Source organism: Leopardus geoffroyi, chromosome A2, assembly GCF_018350155.1.
Source record: "Leopardus geoffroyi isolate Oge1 chromosome A2, O.geoffroyi_Oge1_pat1.0, whole genome shotgun sequence".
Lineage (NCBI taxonomy): Eukaryota > Metazoa > Chordata > Mammalia > Carnivora > Felidae > Leopardus > Leopardus geoffroyi.
In genome coordinates this window covers 6,567,953-6,586,575 of record NC_059331.1, presented here as the reverse complement: position 1 = coordinate 6,586,575, position 18,623 = coordinate 6,567,953, and the positions used below count along the sequence as shown (strand labels likewise).

Here is an 18,623-nt window from a genome sequence, read left to right as displayed (position 1 = left end):
GAGGAGAGGTCATCTCCTCTCACAGCTACAGGCCCTGTCCTGTTGCCTTCACCTACCCCCAGCCCCACCACTGACGAGGGTTCCCATCCTCTGGTCTCTTGATGGGTGTCCAGGCCCCCAGCCAGGCCTAGCCATGGAGGGAGAGGGACTAGGTGTCGACTACTTGATTGAGTGACTCCTGCTTGCCCCAGCACCCCCACGGGTCTCTAACCCCAGCCAAGGCCCAGGGTCATGCCAAAGGCCTCCCCTCCCTAGGATCTCCTCAGCACATTCCCCTACACAGAACCTTCCTTCATCTACGCAGGAACGGGACCCCCCCAGGCACTGACACAGACTGACAGAGTAGGGGGTGTCCAGAGCAGGGTGGTAACCCTTCACTTCTTCTATTACATGGCAAGTTCTGACTTCCCATCAGGAAGGGCCCATTAAGAATCCATCTGTTCCACAGATACGTCTCGTGTGCATTTGGGGCAATATATCTTGGTGGGGCGGGGGGCACGATTCAGCCTATAACAAGAGCTTTACCCCAAGTCAAAAGAGTGTTTGAGTGTTGGAAGCTGAGGCGGGATAGGGGGCAGGGAGGCAGAGCGTACTGGTTGGTGGGCAGCACTCTCTCACGAAGCCTCCAGCCCTGGAAAGGGAGAACTAAGAGGAAAAAAAAAAAGAAACAGAAAACAGAAAACTCTCTTACCTCCTTTGAAGGAAACAAGGTCAGCGGGAAGAGAGGAAATATGGACGGTCTGGGATGTGGGGGTGCAGGGGGAAGGACAGGAAGGTGATGTGTAGAGCCTCGGTCCATCCATCTTCAAACCACCTAGGTACCTTCCATCATAATAATCAAGCAGAAAATAAATAAAAGGCACTTGCTGCTGGGAAATGACATCCTTGCTAGGCCCATTGTTCCCACTATATGGGAGAAATGTGTAAAGGGGAGAAAAACCCACCAACGGCCACATCTCCATCCTTGTATGGCTACCATCCTGAAAACGCAGCTGGGATCAGCCAAACTGCACACAAAGAGAGGAAACTGCGGGAGTAAGAAAATGAAAAATCAAAGGGGGCATCTCAGAAGCGGCTGCAAAGCCCTGTCTCGTGAGGTGTGGGCCAGGCGTAGAGGTGCGCGTGTGATCCGTAACATTAGATGTATGAAAACAGGGGCACCTGGGTGGCTCAGTCAGTTAAGTCTCCGATTCTCGGTTCCAGCTCGGGTCACAATCTCGCATTTTGGGAGTTCAAGCCCGGCACCGGGCTCTGCACTGACAGCGTGGATCCTGCTTGGGATTCTCTCTCTCTCTCCTTTCTCTCCGCCTTTCGCCTGCTCAAGTGCTCTCGCTGTCTCTCTCTCTCTCTCAAAATAAATAAACTTAAAAAAATATGGGGCGCCTGGGTGGCTCAGTCGGTTAAGCGTCTGACTTCAGCTCAGGTCACGATCTTGCGGTCCGTGAGTTCGAGCCCCGCGTCGGGCTCTGGGCTGATGGCTCAGAGCCTGGAGCCTGCTTCCCATTCTGTGTCTCCCTCTCTCTCTGCCCCTCCCCCGTTCATGCTCTGTCTCTCTCTGTCTCAAAAATAAATAAACGTTAAAAAAAATTATAAAAAAAAATATGCAAGCCAAATATATATTAATGGAAATACATTACATAAATTAAATACACAGAATACTAGGACCCAAACTGAACACAGTGATTGGAGAAATGGCAAGCTGGAAAATAGTAAGACATGTACCATGAACACAGAAGAGTGAAGAAAAAGAAGAAAATAAGATACGGAGTGGTTGGCACCACTCAAGAAAGTTCCAGAAGGAAACAAGAGAATGAGTGAAAGAATATCCAAATTCAAATAAAAAAAAAAAAAATTACAGGAGTGACATTTCCAAAACTGAAGCCGTCATTTGTTTGTTTCAGTTTTTTTTTTTTTTTATATTGCTTTTTTGACATCTAAATTTTTTTTTTTTTTTCAACGTTTATTTATTTCTGGGACAGAGAGAGACAGAGCATGAACGGGGGAGGGGCAGAGAGAGAGGGAGACACAGAATCGGAAACAGGCTCCAGGCTCTGAGCCATCAGCCCAGAGCCTGACGCGGGGCTTGAACTCCCAAACGGCGAGATCGTGACCTGGCTGAAGTCGGAAGCTTAACCGACTGCGCCACCCAGGCGCCCCTGTTTGTTTCAGTTTTAAGACGCCCAGGGAGTGCTAAGTAGAATAAAAATCAATCCACCCACAGGTATATGGTGGTAAATTTGCAGAGTGTTTTTTTCTTCCCCATAGCAACCACAGAGATAAGACAGATTACCTACAAAATGTCAAAGAGTAAGAAAGTCAAAAAAGAAGAAAAAGTTGGCATTGAATTCAGGATGTAGGAAGTTGCCAGAAGCACTTGATTGCCTTATTCAGCCTTGGAGAAATGCATTCCCCAACCGTTTACAAATATGAAAAATAGTGGACGACGACAGGCATGTGAAGTGTTACCCTTTAATGCCAGAATTTACACAGGCTGGTGACCTGTCACCCATCTGGCATTCATTCTGTCCCCTCTGCTTGACCCCGAAAAAGAGGGACAATGAGACTTACTGAGTGATGAGTACATGGAACTCTCTACTCTTTCCATAACTGCTGGAGTCTATAATTATTTCAACAACAACAAAAATTTAATCTCCATGTATCCCAAAGAAATTAAGATGTACGTTCACACAAAAATATGTACACAAGCGTTTATTGAAAATCTTTATTCTTAATAGCCAAGAAACAAAACAATATACTTCAGGGGGTGAATGGTTAAATAGAGTAATATGGTGCATACCATTGAACACCACTCAACCATAGAAAGAAACTGTTGATGCATGCAATGACCTAGATCAATCTCCAGAATATTATGTTTAGTGGGGGGTGAAAAAAAGCCAATTCCAAAAGGTTACATACTGTGTGGTTCTATTTGTATAACACTGTTTAAATGGTAAAATTATGGAGAAGGAAAGCGAGTTAGTGGTTTCCAGGGGTAAAGGACAAAAATGGCCAGAGAGGGGAGGTGGGCGTGTCTACAAAAGGGAAAAAGAAGGGATCTCTGTGGTGATTAAACTCTTCTGTATCAAGGGGGGCCTGGGTGGCTCAGTTGGTTGGACGTCTGACTTCGGCTCAGGTTATGATCTCGCAGCTTGTGAGTTGGAGCCCCACGTCAGGCTCTGTGCTGACAGCTCAGAGCCTGGAGCCTGCTTTGGATTCTGTGTCTCCCTCTCTCTCTGCTCCTCCTCTGCTCATGGTCTGTCTCTCTCTGTCTCAAAAATAAATAAAAACATTTAAAAAAAATTTTTTTTAAAAACCTCTTCTCTATCTTGACAATGCCCATGCCAATTTTCTAGCTGTGGTATTTGTACTACAGTTTTGCAAGATGTTGCCATTGGGGGAAACCAGGTAAAGGCTCTGCGAGATCTCTCTGTATGATTTCTTACAACTGCAAATGAATCTATAGTTCTCAAAATTTGGAAGTTTAATTTTAAAGATCTTGTTGTAACATTATGATACAGAGGTCCGAAGGTCTGATTCTAGGTTCGCTTTGAAACCTGTTTTTGTGCCTTTCAAGGGTGTAAAAGGTGCTTCACAAGGGGCTGGAGACCCACACCTGATAGAATGGCTATCATCAAAAAGATAAGGGATAACAAGTGTTGGCAAGGATGTGGAGGGAAGTGAACCCTTGTGGTACTGTTGGTGGGAATGCACATTGGTGCAGCCACGAAGAAAAACTGTGTGGAATTTCCTCCCCAAATTGAAAAGTGAATCACCATAATGTCTAGCAATCTCATTTCTAGGTATATGTCCAAAGAAAATAAAATCAAGATCTCTAAGAGATATCTATACACCTGTGTTCGTTTTAACATTATGTTTACAACAGCCAAGGTATGGAAACAACCAAAACTTCTGTCAGTGGACAAATGGATAAAGAAAGTGTGATATATTTAAATGGAATATTATTCAGCCTTAAAAAAGAAGGAAATCCTGCCATTTGAGACAATGTGGATGAATCTGAAGGACATTATCTAAGTGAAATAAACCAGATGCAGAAAGACGAATGCTGCACAATCTCACTTACACATCGAATCTGAAAAGTATTCAAATTCACAGAAGCAGCATATGATGGTGGTTTTCAGGAGGTGGGAGGAAGGGCAAAGGGGGAGATGTTGATCAAGGGGTACAAGTTTCAGTTATGCAAGATGAACAGATCTGGAGACCTAAAGTTCAGCGCTGTGACTATAGTTAACGATGCTGAATTGCATATTGGAATTTGCTAAGAAGGTAGATCTTTAGTGTTCTTAACACACACACACACACACACACACACACACACACACAAGAAGATGGGAAGCAGGTGAGGTGATGAATATGTAAATTAGCTTGACTGTGGTGATTAATCACAATGTATATGTATATCAAATCATCAAGTTAAATACATACAATTTTTAATTGTCAGTTATACTGTAACAAAGCTGGGGGAAAGAAGGGTCTAACATTTTACTTTTTTAAAAATTTTTTTAATGCTTATTTATTTTTGAAAGAGAGAGAGAGAGAGAGAGACAGAGCATGAGCAGGGGAGGGGCAGAAAGAGAGGGAGTCAAAGAATCGGAAGCAGGCTCCAGGCTCTGAGCTGTCAGCACAGAGCCTGACACGAGGCTCGAACCCACGGACTGAGAGATCATGACCTGAGCCGAAGCCAGATGCTTAACCGATTGAACTACCTACCCAGGTGCCCCTTTAACATTTTACTTTTGCAATTTTTTTAATGTTTATTTATTTTGAGAGAGACAGAGGCAGAATGTGAGTGGGTTGGGGGCAGAGAGAGAGGGAGACACAGAATCCGAAGCAGGCTCGAGGCTCTGAGCTGTCAGCACAGAGCCCGACGCGGGGCTCGAACTCAAGAGCTGTGAGATCATGACCTGAGCCAAAGTCGGATGCTCAACCGACTGAGGCACCCAGGCGCCCCTACTTTTGCAAATTTTATGAAACATTTGACCATGTGAGCACCGCGACGAACTATTTCAGATTTCATTGTATACTTTTTATATCAAATAATCTAAGTTATATCATTAATATTTGCATGAAGTGATAAAACCACATTGTAACACCTCTTTCAGAAGTGTGTCCTAGTCTGTCCCCAGTGAAATTTAACCTCTCCCTTTTTGGAACGGTAAGAGCACTGCACTTTGCCCTTCGGAGTAGTGGGCTGATTTCCCCTTGCACTATAATTTTGCCCAAAATTGTTTTCACATAAACGCTGCCCTTCTGGAGAGCAGACTGCTTCCTCTCCCTTCAGGAGAATTTAACAAAATGTCTTACAGAAGGAGATCTTCTCAAACTTCTAAACGGAATTAATATTTATGTTTAAGCTTAATGATTTATAAAACAGGCAAGCTAATATTTGACCACTCACCTTGCTTACCTAGAAAGATTGCTATTATAAACAAATACTACAGATTTGTATTGTTTTGCAAAAATATGAAGCAATACACCAATTCAGCATGAGAAAGAAAAAGGAAGGGCTCCTGGGTGGCTCAGTCGGTTGAGTGTCCGAATTCAGCTCAGGTCACGATCTTACAGCTTGTGGTTTGGGTTCCTGCCCCGCCTTGGGCTCTGTGCTGACAGCTCGGAGCCTGGAGCTTGCTTCGGACTCTGTGTCTCCCTCTCTCTTTGCCCCTCCCCTGCTCACGCTCTCTCTCTCTCTCTCTCTCTCAAAAATAAATAAACATTAAAAAAATTTTTTTAAAGAAAGAAGGAAGAAAAAGGAACACACAGTAACCTTAATTAGTTGAAACATTCATCTCTGAAGACTCATTTCTTTATCTGATAAGTTAATGACTCCAGGTGGCCCCTAGTTACCCTCCAGGTCTGGAGATTTGCTATCCTATTTTTATCAGCAGTTCCCTAAATTTCTAACTTAATCCTGTGATTGTGGATATCCACGACAAAATATATTGAAAATATGAATTTTCATTGAAAAATGAATACTTGAAAATATGTGTGCATTTAGAAATATAATAAATGCACACTGCAAAAATGGTCTCAAATGACTTAACTTCGAATGGTTGGATTATCATCATGGGTTTTTCTCAATTTCTTCATACTTTCTTGAGTACTTTTTCTTTGCTATTTTGTTGTCACTGAACCACTTTGTTTCTCATTTAATTCAGGGCACAAGTTACCTGTAATCTGATACATATTTTGTGATATTTGCTTATGATTCCAATTACCCTCTGGGTTCATCTTCTTTTGTGTAGATCATTTCCCTAGCATAATTTATATAATGGCACTTTCCTGTCATAGAATACTAAACTGTTGAAATTACATCTCTACTCCAGATAAATTACAAACTCAAATCTAAGAAATGTATCCACAATACAGTGATCCACAATAAAGTAATTTATTATTATTATTATTATTATTATTATTATTATTATTATTATCATTATTTTAATGTTTATTTTGAGAGAGAGCGTGAGCAGGGAAGGGGCAGACACAGAACCTGAAACAGGCTCCAGGCTCTGAGCTGTCAGCACAGAGCCCGATCCGGGACTCGAACTCGCGATGAAATCATGATCTGAGCCAAAGTTGGATGCCCAACCAACTGAGCCACCCAGGTATTCCAAAAGTGATTCTTTAGATAGTCGTGGGTTTTATAAGATCTAAATTTGACATGAAATCCATAAGCCATTGAGGCAAATATAGGCAAAATTTGATTCCATAAGATCTAATGACTTCCTTTGCCAGAAAATCCCATGACAAAATTAATAGGCAAATGACATCTTGGCTAAAAATCTTCTGGTAAACATGAAATGCAAGGATTAATAACTTTGATGTGTTTTTTTGGACACTTACAAATTAATAAGGATGAGTTAAAGTCTCCCAAAGAATGGACAGAGAGGAACTATAACTCACCTGTGAATATATTAAAATACATTTATCCTTGAAGAAATACCTTCAACCATTTGCAAGTATTAAAAATAGTGATAATACCCCTTTGTGAAGAAAGTATGGGGACAGGTTCACTAATTTTCATTCCTGATGGGAATCTAGATTTAAACAGTAATTTTGGAAGACAATTTTAGAAATATATTTATCAGAAGTCTTAAACTAAGCATACCCTCTATCAAGGAATTCCTCTCCTAGGGGCTTGTCCAAAGAAAATAATCCAACAAATGAGCAGAAATGGAAGCACACTGATGTTCATTACAACCTATGTATAATACTGAAAAATTTTCAAAACCCCAACTATTGATAGGATGCTGGTTAAAGTAACCATGGTAAACTCAAAGGATTCCAGACATCAGACATTACATATTTATGGGTGCCTGGGTGGCTGAGTCAGTTAAGCATCCGATTCCTGGTTTCAGTTCGGGTCATGATCTCATAGTTCTGTGGATTCCAGCCGCTGATCAAGCTCTGTCCGAGCTGACAGTATGGATCCTGCTTGGGATTCTCCCTCCCTCCCCCCCTCTCTCTCTATCTCAAACAAACTTTGAAAAATTACATATTTATGAATATGGGGGAAAGTTCAGAGTCTATCTGTGAGCAAAAACTAAGTTTAGTTGTTATGCAATATCAATGTGAGATAATGTCTGCTTATACACATAACAGGAAAATTGGCTAGAAGACGCACCATAATATCAATAGTGAATATCTCTCAGAGATGAGCTAACTTATAGTTGACTTCGTTTTCTTTTTTTTTTCTTTCCTTGTTTATCTGCTTTTCTAGTAGAATGATCACATAATCTTTGTGATGAGGAAAATTGTGTATCGCTTTCTATAACTAGATCATAAACCTTGACATTTCTGATAAAACATGAGGGAGAGATAAAGAAAGGACCACGCATGTCCTGACTTCTGTCAAATAGTAGCTTTAAAACTATGGGTACAAGTGGAGTCTTGTTTTTCCGGAGTCTAGCTTATTCTCTCCTCTAACAGAAAAAGAGTCTAATATGTAGTTCAAACCTACAGATAAAATACTGATCCTAAAAGACAGTTGTTAGGAAGCCTGTCGTCTTCTTTTATTCTCCTAAACTGCAGGATATGTGTTGTCCATCTGAATAATCCATGCACCCCTGTTGTAGGCATTGGTGTTGATGATGCTTTTGCTGAAGGTATATTTGTGGTGGTAGTGCTGGTGTGTGTGTGTGTGTGTGTGTGTGTGTGTTGGGGTTGGACATGAAGGCTAGAAGAGAGAAGTGTTCTGCAGTGTCTGGGCCACCCTCCTCCCTGTCTACTACAGCACCAAGGGCAAGGTCCATCTTGGTTTCAAGTGCTAGATTAGTAGGTGGCATCTTTGCCCCAAAGTGCTACATCATTCTCCTAAGATCCACCAAGCACTCTTCAAAAGGTTTAAGGAATAAAATAGGTCCTAGGAGAAACAGGCTTTCTTAGGTTTTATCTCATAAGTCTCCACAACGTATTTTTAGGTCTTTAAACAATAAGCCACTCTGGTTTTTCATTCAGAAGTTACACAACTATTATCTTTATCTCTTTAATCTATTTATCAAGGAGTTCTCTCCTCTGTTTTTAAGAGTCCCTATGTTAAGCTCACAAACAGGAGTCCTACTTTGGATTAACGGCTATCCTCAAAGTTTTTGCCGTTGACTCTAGCTATTTCTTCCACTATTACATATACAGTAAGCACATTCTCTATGTCTTCTGCCACCTCTTTAGCCTGAAAAGCTCATTTCATAATTTAGAAATATTCAGGTCATCTTCCATTGTACCTTCTCTGTTTTTTTTTTTCACCAAGTGACAGTTACTATAAAGATTCATATTTAGGTAAAATACCTAGGTTATACACAAGTCCCTCCATGTTTTCTTCTGACTTTTAGAGTTTTTAATTTTACCTTCCAAATACAGTTGGAACTTTTTCCTGAATACTTCAGTTAATTTTTACTTTTTATTTAAAAACAATTTTTTATGTTTACTCATTTTTGAAAGACAGAGAGAGACAGACCACAAGCAGGGGTGGGGCAGAGAGAGAGCAGAACCCAGAATCTGAAGCAGCCTCTGGGCTCTGAGCTGTCAGCACAGAGCCCCACGTGGGGCTCAAACCCACTAACTGGGAGACCGTGACCTGAGCCTAAGTCGGAGGCTCAAACGACTGAGCCACCCAGGCGCCCCCAGTTAATTTTTAAACGTGTACTATATTCCCCTCAAATTATTAAGTCATCATTTTCCAGCTCATTTGAAATGCTAACTTGACCACATACTAAGATACAAGGATTGTCTCTGCACCCACTGTATTCCTCCCTCAATTGGTTATTTTCATTGGATTTTTTTTCCCCAATAACAAAAGTTAGAGAATGCTTCGGTAGATCACTTTTTCCATAGTCCTCTCACGGACTTTGATTTGTCAAAAAAGTCATCTTGCCTTGTCAACTAAGCAAACTAAAGCACCTCAGCCTGAGGCCCGGCTCCCTCCCGCCCCCGCCGCAGCCCACCCCTTCACCCCTTTCCCCGAACCCGCCCACCCCTTAACCACGCCTCCTACCCCATCCCCGCCCAAGTCCTCCCCTTCAACCCGCCCCAACCCCGCCCCCTCCCCCGCCCCCCCGCCCCCCCTTAACCACGCCTCCTACCCCGTCCCCGCCCAAGTCCTCCCCTTCAACCCGTCCCAACCCCGCCACCGCCCACCCCTTAACACCGCCCCCAAACCCCTCCCTGCCACAGCCTACCCCGCCCCCCCGCCGCCTACCCCTTAACCACGCCTCCTACTCCGTCCCCGCCGAAGTCCTCGCCTTCAACCCGCCCCAACCCCGCCTCCGCTGCAGGCCACGCCCCGTCTCCGCCGAAGTCCCCCTTCACCCCGCCCCCAACCCCGCCCCCGCCGCCCACGCCTTCACCGAACCCCGGCCCCGCCCACCCCTTAACCACGCCTCCTATTCCGTCCCCGCTTAAGTCCTCGCCTTCAACCCGCCCCAACCCCGCCTCCGCCGCAGGCCACCCTTTAATCACGCCCCAACCCCTCCCCCAACCCCTCCCTACCACAGCCCATCCCTTACCCCGCCCCCCACCTCCCATCCCTTAACCACACCTCCTACCCCGTCCCCGCCTCAGACCACCCCTTCACCCCGCCCCCAACCCCTCCCTGCCACAGCCCACCCTAACCACGCCCCCACCGCTGCGCATCCCTTCGCCCCGCCCCCTTGCCCCACCCCACCGCAGCTCACCCCTTAACCACTCCCCCTTACCCCGCCCCCGCCGCAGCTCCCCCCATTACCTCACTCCTCGCTCCCCGCCTCCGCCCATCCCGACCCTGTTCCCTCCTCGCCGCCACAGCCCACCGCCCGGAGACCCCGAACGCCCGGGTCTCCCGCCGCTATCCCGAGGCCGGAAGCGGAAGTGCGGCCGGGGAGCAGCCGCGGGTCTGGCACCAGGGCTGCGAGTCCCGTCTTCCCGGCCGGTGCGCGCCGGAACCCGCGTGAGGAGCGGGACTCGATGCGCCGCGGAGCTCTTGGGTCCGATCCAGGAGGGAGGGGCTGGGCAGCCCCGGGTCACGCCGACATCCCCCTGTCCCTCACGCGAGCCCCAGTCCTTCCCTGGGGCCTCAGGCTGTTCCTCAGGTCAGCCTCTAGCTCCGGACACCGCCGTCCCCTACTCCGAAAGCACGGTCCTGTCACCTCCCCTGCGGGCCACTCTACCACCGGCTCCCCCGGACTTCCGGCCACGTCTGGGGACTGTGTGATTGTCACGTACGGCATCTAGAGGGTACGGGCCGGGGATGCTGCTCACTGCCCTCCAATGCACGGGACCGCCCCCCACTACGGAAACTTAACCGGCCCCAGCCCTACTCCATCTAGGACCTTAAAATCCCTGAAGTCCCGAATCCACTGTGGAAATTGTTTCAGACCCAGCTGAGTCACTCATCCGAGGGATCCCTAAGTGACGAGCCCCAGAAGCTTAATCCTGCGGAATGAGTTGAGCAATGCTGCTTCCTCCCATTCGGGAGCAGATGCTGGATGGGAATCGGGCACATTCAGTCCCGGCCAACAGGCTGGGACCCTCGGGACCCTCGTTACATCTTAAATCAGTTAAAAAAGAAAAAAAAAATTAATTGTGAATGGGCGGCCTTTCTATCCAACAACTATTACTTCCTATAAAAATGCCTCAAAAGCAATCTTTGTGCCTTTTTTTCCCCCCCAGGCAAGAAAAGCATCTCTCCATTTCAAGTTTGTATTGAAACCAGCCTCAAGGTTCACCTGCCCTCAGGGATCCGTGGATTTCTGTGTGATCAGGTGAGTACCCTGTGGAACTGGTAATAATAGGTCTGGGCAGCCTCCACTGGGCAGGACCCTTCCTGTGCTCAAGCTGTAAACACCAGGAGTCTCTAAGAGTGAAGGTTAAAAATTAAATTACTCGATTTTCTTTTTTTTTTTAATAAAAAAAATTTTTTTTAACGTTTATTTATTGAGAGACAGAGAGAGACAGAGCATGAGCAGGGGAGGGGCAGAGAGACGGGGAAACACAGAATGTGGAGCAGGCTCCAGGCCCTGAGCTGCCAGCACAGAGCCTGACGCGGGGCTCAAACTCACAAACTGTGAGATCATGACCTGAGCCGAAGTCAGAAGCTCAACCAACTGAGCCACCCAGGCGCCCCTAAATTACTCGATTTTCTTATAAAATACTCAAATGTTTAAAATTCTCGTTAAAAATTTTCTTTGCATTTTCTTTGCATCTTTGCAAAACCAAGACGACATGAAAAAGTATATATTATAAAATCTTGTCCTCACGTGTTCTAAAATCCTGTTCTTCCCTGAATGACTTACAGGTAATCACTTTTTTTTTAGTTTAGTTTAGTTTAGTTTTGTTTTTTTTTTTTTTTTTTAGAGTAGGAGAGAGAGGGAGAGAGGGAGGGAGGGAGAAAAATCCCAAGCAGGCTCGACACTCAGAGCAGAGCCCGATGTGGGGGTCGGTTCCAAAACCCTGGGATCATGACCTGAGCTAAAATCAAGAGTGGGCTGCTCAACCAACTGAGCTCCCCAGGCACCCTGGTAATTACTTTTCATGGTTTATCATGCATTCTTATCCTTCCAGGTTTTAATTAAGTAAATACAAGCAAATATATTCTTGTTTCCACTTTGCCTCCACAAAACATTGTAGTACTATATGCATTTTTCTTTATCTTGCTTTTTTTTCCCCTTAACATAAACTGGAGATTTTCCATTATTACTGCATACTTTGCTCCTTATCATGGTGAATCATATTAAAAACCAAGATCTAGGGGCACCTAGGCGGCTCAGTCAGTTTAAACGTCTGACTTCAGCTCAGGTCATGATCTCACGGTTTGTGAGTTTGAGGCCCGCATCGGGCTCTGTGCTGACAGCTCAGAGCCTGGAGCCTGTTTCCGATTCTGTGCGTGTCTCTCTCTGCCCTTCCCCCACTCATGCTCTGTCTCTCTGTCAAAAATAAATAAACTTTGGGGCGCCTGGGTGGCTCAGTCGGTTAGGCGGCCGACTTCGGCTCAGGTCATGATCTCGCGGCCCGTGAGTTCGAGCCCCGCATCGGGCTTTGTGCTGGCAGCTCAGAGCCTGGAGCCTGCTTCAGATTCTCTCTCCCTCTCTCTGACCCCCCCCATTCATGCTCTGTCTCTGTCTCAAAAATAAATAAACGTTAAAAAATTTTAAAAAAATAAATAAAATAAATAAATAAACCTTAAAAAATTAAAAATAAATAAAAACCGAGATCTAGACCCTGGATGTGCTAAGTGCCGCTGGAGTAGCATTACTTCTAGGACCTTTCTCTGGATATAACTAGGAAATATATGTGTATTGGGGTTTGTTTGTTTGTTTGTTTTTAAGATTTTATTTAAAAAAAAATTTTTTTTCAACGTTTATTTATTTTTGGGACAGAGAGAGACAGAGCATGAACGGGGGAGGGGCAGAGAGAGAGGGAGACACAGAATCGGAAACAGGCTCCAGGCTCCGAGCCATCAGCCCAGAGCCTGATGCGGGGCTCGAACTCACGGACCGCAAGATCGTGACCTGGCTGAAGTCGGACGCTTAACCGACTGCGCCACCCAGGCGCCCCTATTTTTAAGTAATCTCTACGCCAAGCATGGAGCTCGAACTTACAACCTGGAGATCAAGAGTGGCACACTCCACCAACTGAGCCAGCCAGTGGCCAAGACATACATGTTTTTTAAATCATGAGTTTAACATGACATTTCTAATTTAATTTAATTTTGCAGTGGTTTTTTTTCCCTTAACTTCTTTGATTTTATATTGATCTTTTATATGTTATGCAAAAAATATTGACTCCTAACAACATTATCTACTAAATGGTATTCTCCTTCACGATATGTAAAAACTGACACTCGGAAGCATTGCTGTCCATGTCTCTGGAAATACACTCTGAATGTAAACCTCTCAACATGCAAAACAGTATGTACACGTGGGGTTACTCATGGGAGCATTATTTCCAACAGCAAAAAGTGTGAAGCAACTCAAATGTCCATCAGTAGTAGGAAACGGGCAGAATTGACGATATACTTTGTTTTAAAGTCATGTGAAGGCTTGACTCATGGTTTTCCAGACTCTGTATGGTCGTGCTTCCAACTTGATATGCAGTTAGGTTTGTTTCATTATTTGTTTTCAGTTTTGAGGATTGCAATTGTGTGGGGTGTTTTAAATTTTTTTTTTAACGTTTATTGATTTTTGAGAGAGAGCACACATGAGCAGGGAGGGGCAGAGAGAGGGAGACACAGAATCTGAAACAGGCTTCAGGCTCTGAGCTGTCAACATAGAGCCCGATGTGGGGGTGGATATGTATCTTTCCTGGCCTTTCCCTTTTTATAAAAAGGAACTTTCTAGGGGTGACTGGGTGGCTCAGTCAGTTAAGCACCTGAGTCTTGGTTTCAGCTCAGGTCACGATCTCATGGTTTGTGGGTTCCAGCCCTGCAGTGGGCTGGGTGTGGATCCTGCTTGAGATTCTCTGTCTCCCTCTGCACCCCCGCCCCCAACTCACACTTGCCCTCTTTCTCTCTCTCTAAAAAAACAAAACAAAACAAAACAAAACAAAACAAAACACATGTAGGGAAAGAAAACATGAACAAGGACAACGTTTGGGAGGCTGGATTCAGAGAGACCTTTCTTTCTCAGCTATTGTTTTAGGTGGCAGAATAGTGTCAGGTGATGACAGGGTCTAGGGTGGCGCCCCAGGTGGAAGGGGACAAACTCGTAACACCGAGGGTCATCCTCACGCACTCTGACGTCACCCGTCATCTGAGGGCAGTGGGGCTGGGGGAGGCAAAGACTAGTATCAGCCGTCATCGTCTCCGTAACTAAAGGGTCGGACCTGGGAATGTGTTTGTGACAGCCACCTGCATGGGAAGAATGTGCCCTGAGACTCGGAAGCTGGGGATTTAGGCGGGGCGGCAGAGGCGTGTCCCGGTCGAACCGTTAGGACCCAAGAGGACGAGCTCTGGCTTCGCCAGCCCTGGTTCATCACCTGCTAAGTAGAGACCCAATACTGGGGACCCCACCTGCATGTTGAAGGAGGACACAACGGGCAGGCTAAGATGGGTTGGTCCGCGGAAGCCCGCGGTGGGAGAGAGGCTGTGAAGGCTTCCTGTTGTCCCCTTTCCACCAGGGCCCGGCCTGAGCGCGCTGTGCCGACCAGAGGAGGAGCGTCCGGGTTCTTCCGCTGCCCGTTGTCCGGGGAAATTCCTGTCTGAGTCACAGGATGGCGGCCGTGGTTCTGCCCCCCACTTGTGGTAAGTCGGGGGGCCCTCAGAGTCCAGGCAGTAAAGGCCCCTGCACCACGGAGTGGGAAAGGAGGGGCCGAGCGGTGAGGCCGGAGTGGAGCCAGATGCCCGGGGGTCACCGGTCCCCGATGTGGTTCTTGGGATTTGGGATTTTGGTGGTTTGAGTGTCTGTGGAGATGTCACCTGTGTGGTGAGTATGGGAGAGCCTCTGAACCGTCTCTCTGATTCTTTCTATAAACTTGGAAAAATAACAGTGGTGTCCCTTGAACGTCAGTTTCTTCATCTGTGAAATGGGACTAATAATCTCTTCCTCCAGGTCAGTAAGACCCTTGGCCCTATTTCCTGGCCCTGGGTCCTGGGTGAGACCGGGCCACTCTGACACGTGTCCTGTGAAAGCTGTGTGTGTGTGTGTGTGTCCACCCACACTGTGTGGGGTGGTCATGGGTGTGGCCGTGCGTGTGCGTGTCGGGGTGTGGTCACGTGCAGGTGGGTGGGGAAGCCCCCAGACTGGTGAGTGCTGGCATACAGAGCCGTCCTGGGCTCTCCTGACCCATTTCTTCTTCTCCAGCTCAGCCTTCCCTGTACTCAGCCTCTCCTCGGAACGGACGCACGGAGGAGGAAGGGTTGGCTAAGGGCTTCCTGACCGGCTGGTTACCGGTGAGTCACTACTCTTTTTTCCAAGTCATTATTCCTTTGACCAGAAGCTGAATTTGTTCTCCTCCGGTGACCCGGAGCCTCATGGCCAAACCAGGTGTCCAGAGGGCCCCGGGTCTCCGGGCATCTGATGGAGGGTCAGGGGCCCCCCAGGCAACGTCGTGTTTGTCAACGTTTTCTACGTTGCCAAGGTTCCTCCAGGGTCACCGTCTCCGTCACGTTCTGCAGAGAGGTTTTTAGGGGAAACCGAGGAAGACCTGACTGTGTCCTAAACTCAAGTACTTGGTGACAGCTGTGGGGGAATCGCTCATTCATTTACCAGGTGTTTCTCTGATTTCTGCCATGTCCCCGGCCTCTACTCAGCCCTGCAGATGGAGGGAGATCAGCTTGCAGGATTTCACAGTCTCGCTGGAATAAGAGAATCACCTCTGTGTTAGGGGCACGCTCACCGTGGGAGCGGGCATAAGTAGACAGGGAGGAGCACCGCAGGCTGAGCCCAGAAGCAGTTGAGAGCAGAGCTCAGAACCCTGCCCGCACGTCTTGCGCGTTGCGTTCCCGGCCCCTGGTCCCATCGTCCTCTGCCCTTTTCCTGCCCACTCGGCGGGGATGGTCCTTGCCTAAGCCGTGATGTTTGTGACGGTTCAGCACTCGGTGACCTTCGAGGATGTGGCCGTGGAGTTCACCCAGGAGGAGTGGGCCCTGCTGGACCCTTCTCAGAGAACACTGTACAGAGACGTGATGCAGGAGAACTGCAGGAACCTGGCCTCGCTCGGTAAGCCTGACCTCATCCCCGCGTTTACTTAGTCCCATAACATTCTTTTTTTGGATCCATGTAACACTCACAGAAGAGAAAACGTTTTTAGTGTACAATTCAGTGATTTTTGGTAATGCCACAGTGTTGTGCAACCATCTCTAACTCCAGAACATTTATTGCACCAAAATAAACCCTGTAATCATTAAGTGGCCCCTCCCTTTCCCACCTACTCCAGCCGCTGGCTACCACTGATCTACTTTCTGTCTCTATGGTTTTACCTCTTCTGGATATTGCATGTAAATGGAATCCTACAATCCATAGCCTTTTGGGATCTGGCTTCCTTTGCTTAGCAGAATGTTTTCAGGGTTCAGCCATGTTGTAGCTTGTATCAGAACGTTATTCCTTTTTCTGGCTGAACATCATTCCGTTGTGTGTGTGGACACTTTTTGTGTCCCCACTCATCAGTCGATGGACATTTGTGTTGCGGCCACCTTTTGGCTGTTGGGAAGAGTGCTGTGCTATGAACATTCATGTACATTTTTGCTTGAACACTTGTTTTCAGTTCTCTTGTAGGTATACCTAGAAATGGAATTTCTGGGTCATATGGTCATTCTATGATTAGCTTTTGGAGGAGCTTCCAACGTCTTCTCCATGGTACAGGTGCACAAGTAATGTGGGAATGCTTGGTTTTCATTTGCATTTCCCTAAAGAATAATGACACAGGTCATCTTTTTATGTGCTTGTTAGCCATTTGTATATCTTTTTTGGAAAAAATTTGTATACATGTCCTTTGCCCATCCTGGAGGGTGGAGGGTGGGGTCGTTTGCCTTTTTATTGTGGACTTCTAAGAGTTCCTGATATATTCTGGATGCTAGACCCTTATCAAATACCTGGTTTGCAAATATCTTCACCCCTTCTGTGTATTGTCTTTTCATATTCTTGAAGGATAGTTTTGCTGTGTATAGAATTAACGATAACAGGTTTTTTCTTTCAGCGCTTGGAATATGTCATCCTCTTGCTTTACGGCCTCTACAATTTCTGACAAGAAATCAGCTGTTGATCTTATCAAAGATGATCCCATGTATGTGAAAACCCAAAAATTCTCTTGCTACTTTCAGGCTACTCTCTTAGTCTTGAGCTTTCAACAGTTTGATTACAATGTGTCTCAGTTTGGTCTCTTTGAATTGATCCTCTTTGGTGTTAAGTTTCTTCAGTGTGTAGATTCATGACTTTCTGCAGTTCAGGGAGTATTTTGGCCATTTGCTTTTGAAAACAATGTTTCTGCCTCTCTCTGTGTCCTCTCCTTCAAGAACTCCATTATGCATATGTTGGGAAGTTGGATGTTGTCCCACAGGTTTCTTATGCTCCGCTCTATTTTTGTTTTCTTTTTTCCTCTGTGGGCTTCAAATTGGGGGATCTCAATTGATCTATCTTCAAGTTCACGGATTCTTTTTCCTACCAGATCAAATCTGCCCATAAATTTCTGTAGTGAATGTTTCATTTCAATTTATTGTACTTTTCAACTCCATAATTTCTGTTCGGTTCCTTTTTACACTTTCTTTCACTATTTCTTTTTTTAAATTTTTTTTTCAACGTTTATTTATTTTTGGGACAGAGAGAGACAGAGCATGAACGGGGGAGGGGCAGAGAGAGGGAGACACAGAATCGGAGACAGGCTCCAGGCTCCGAGCCATCAGCCCAGAGCCCGACGCGGGGCTCGAACTCACGGACCGCGAGATCGTGACCTGGCTGAAGTCGGACGCTTAACCGACTGCGCCACCCAGGCGCCCCTCTTTCACTATTTCTTGAGAACCCGTTCTCACGGTTTCCTTTGGCTCTTTGTGCATGCTCAAAATAGTCGAAATCTTTGTCCAGTGAGTCTCTTCCTCAGGGACAGTTTCTATTAATTTCCTTTCCCTATAATGGACCATGCTTTTTTGTTTCTTTGCATGCCTCATAAATTGTTGAAAACTCTACGCTTGGAATGTCCTGCCCATTCTGTAAATCAGAGATTCCCGCATCCCCATGGTTTGGTGTTGTCACTTGTTGTAGTTGGTGTTGTTTGGTGACATTTTCTGAACTAATCTTGTTATGTCTGTATTTGCCATGTGTGGCCACTGCAATCTCCATTTTGTTAGGCTAATGGTCAGTTAGTGTTTTATCAGAGATTTCCTTAAATTCCTGGAACCCCAAACTCCCAGTCTTTGCACACGGTCTCTGTGTATGTAGGAGCATGCCTTTAAAAACCAATCAGGTTACAACTTGGCCTTAGCCTTCACTTCCTGCTTGTACAAAGCCTGAAGGCCAGTCAAAGGTGAAGGTTTACTACCTTTTCAGATGTTTTCTGAGCATATACCCAACCCTGGGTATGTACATGGCCTTCCACATTCCTAGGACTACATGGGAGCATGTCAAAGCCCCTTACCCCCAAAGTCTCTTGTTCCCTACTTTTCCTCTGAGACTTTCTGGTTAGTCTTATTCAGCAATTTTCCTTTGCCC

At 46.0% G+C, this 18,623-nt stretch overlaps 1 protein-coding gene and 1 long non-coding RNA gene across 6 annotated transcripts in view; one reads left to right on the top strand and one right to left on the bottom strand.

Annotated features, from left to right (window-relative positions):
* The window catches only part of LOC123607382, a 59,301-nt gene extending 48,961 nt beyond the window's left edge, over positions 1 to 10,340 (bottom strand). Inside the window, exons 1-3 of the long non-coding RNA XR_006716718.1 lie at positions 10,235 to 10,340; positions 945 to 1,027; positions 692 to 822 (exon numbers count right to left, since the gene is read on the bottom strand). This is a non-coding gene — a long non-coding RNA (uncharacterized LOC123607382). The remainder of the gene's footprint in view (positions 1 to 691; positions 823 to 944; positions 1,028 to 10,234) is intronic.
* The window catches only part of LOC123607357 (zinc finger protein 558-like), a 100,989-nt gene that overhangs the window by 78,190 nt on the left and 4,176 nt on the right, over positions 1 to 18,623 (top strand). For 2 of the 5 annotated variants that reach the window (XM_045496529.1, XM_045496524.1), the window contains exons 1-5: positions 10,245 to 10,722; positions 11,158 to 11,249; positions 14,602 to 14,725; positions 15,285 to 15,373; positions 16,016 to 16,142. In XM_045496529.1, the coding sequence (XP_045352485.1) occupies positions 14,695 to 14,725; positions 15,285 to 15,373; positions 16,016 to 16,142 (247 nt within the window). In that variant the 5' untranslated portion in view covers positions 10,245 to 10,722; positions 11,158 to 11,249; positions 14,602 to 14,694. Of the gene's footprint in view, positions 1 to 10,244; positions 10,932 to 11,157; positions 11,250 to 14,601; positions 14,726 to 15,284; positions 15,374 to 16,015; positions 16,143 to 18,623 lie in introns of those variants that run through there. The other 3 variants (XM_045496527.1, XM_045496526.1, XM_045496528.1) reach the window with 3 other exon arrangements.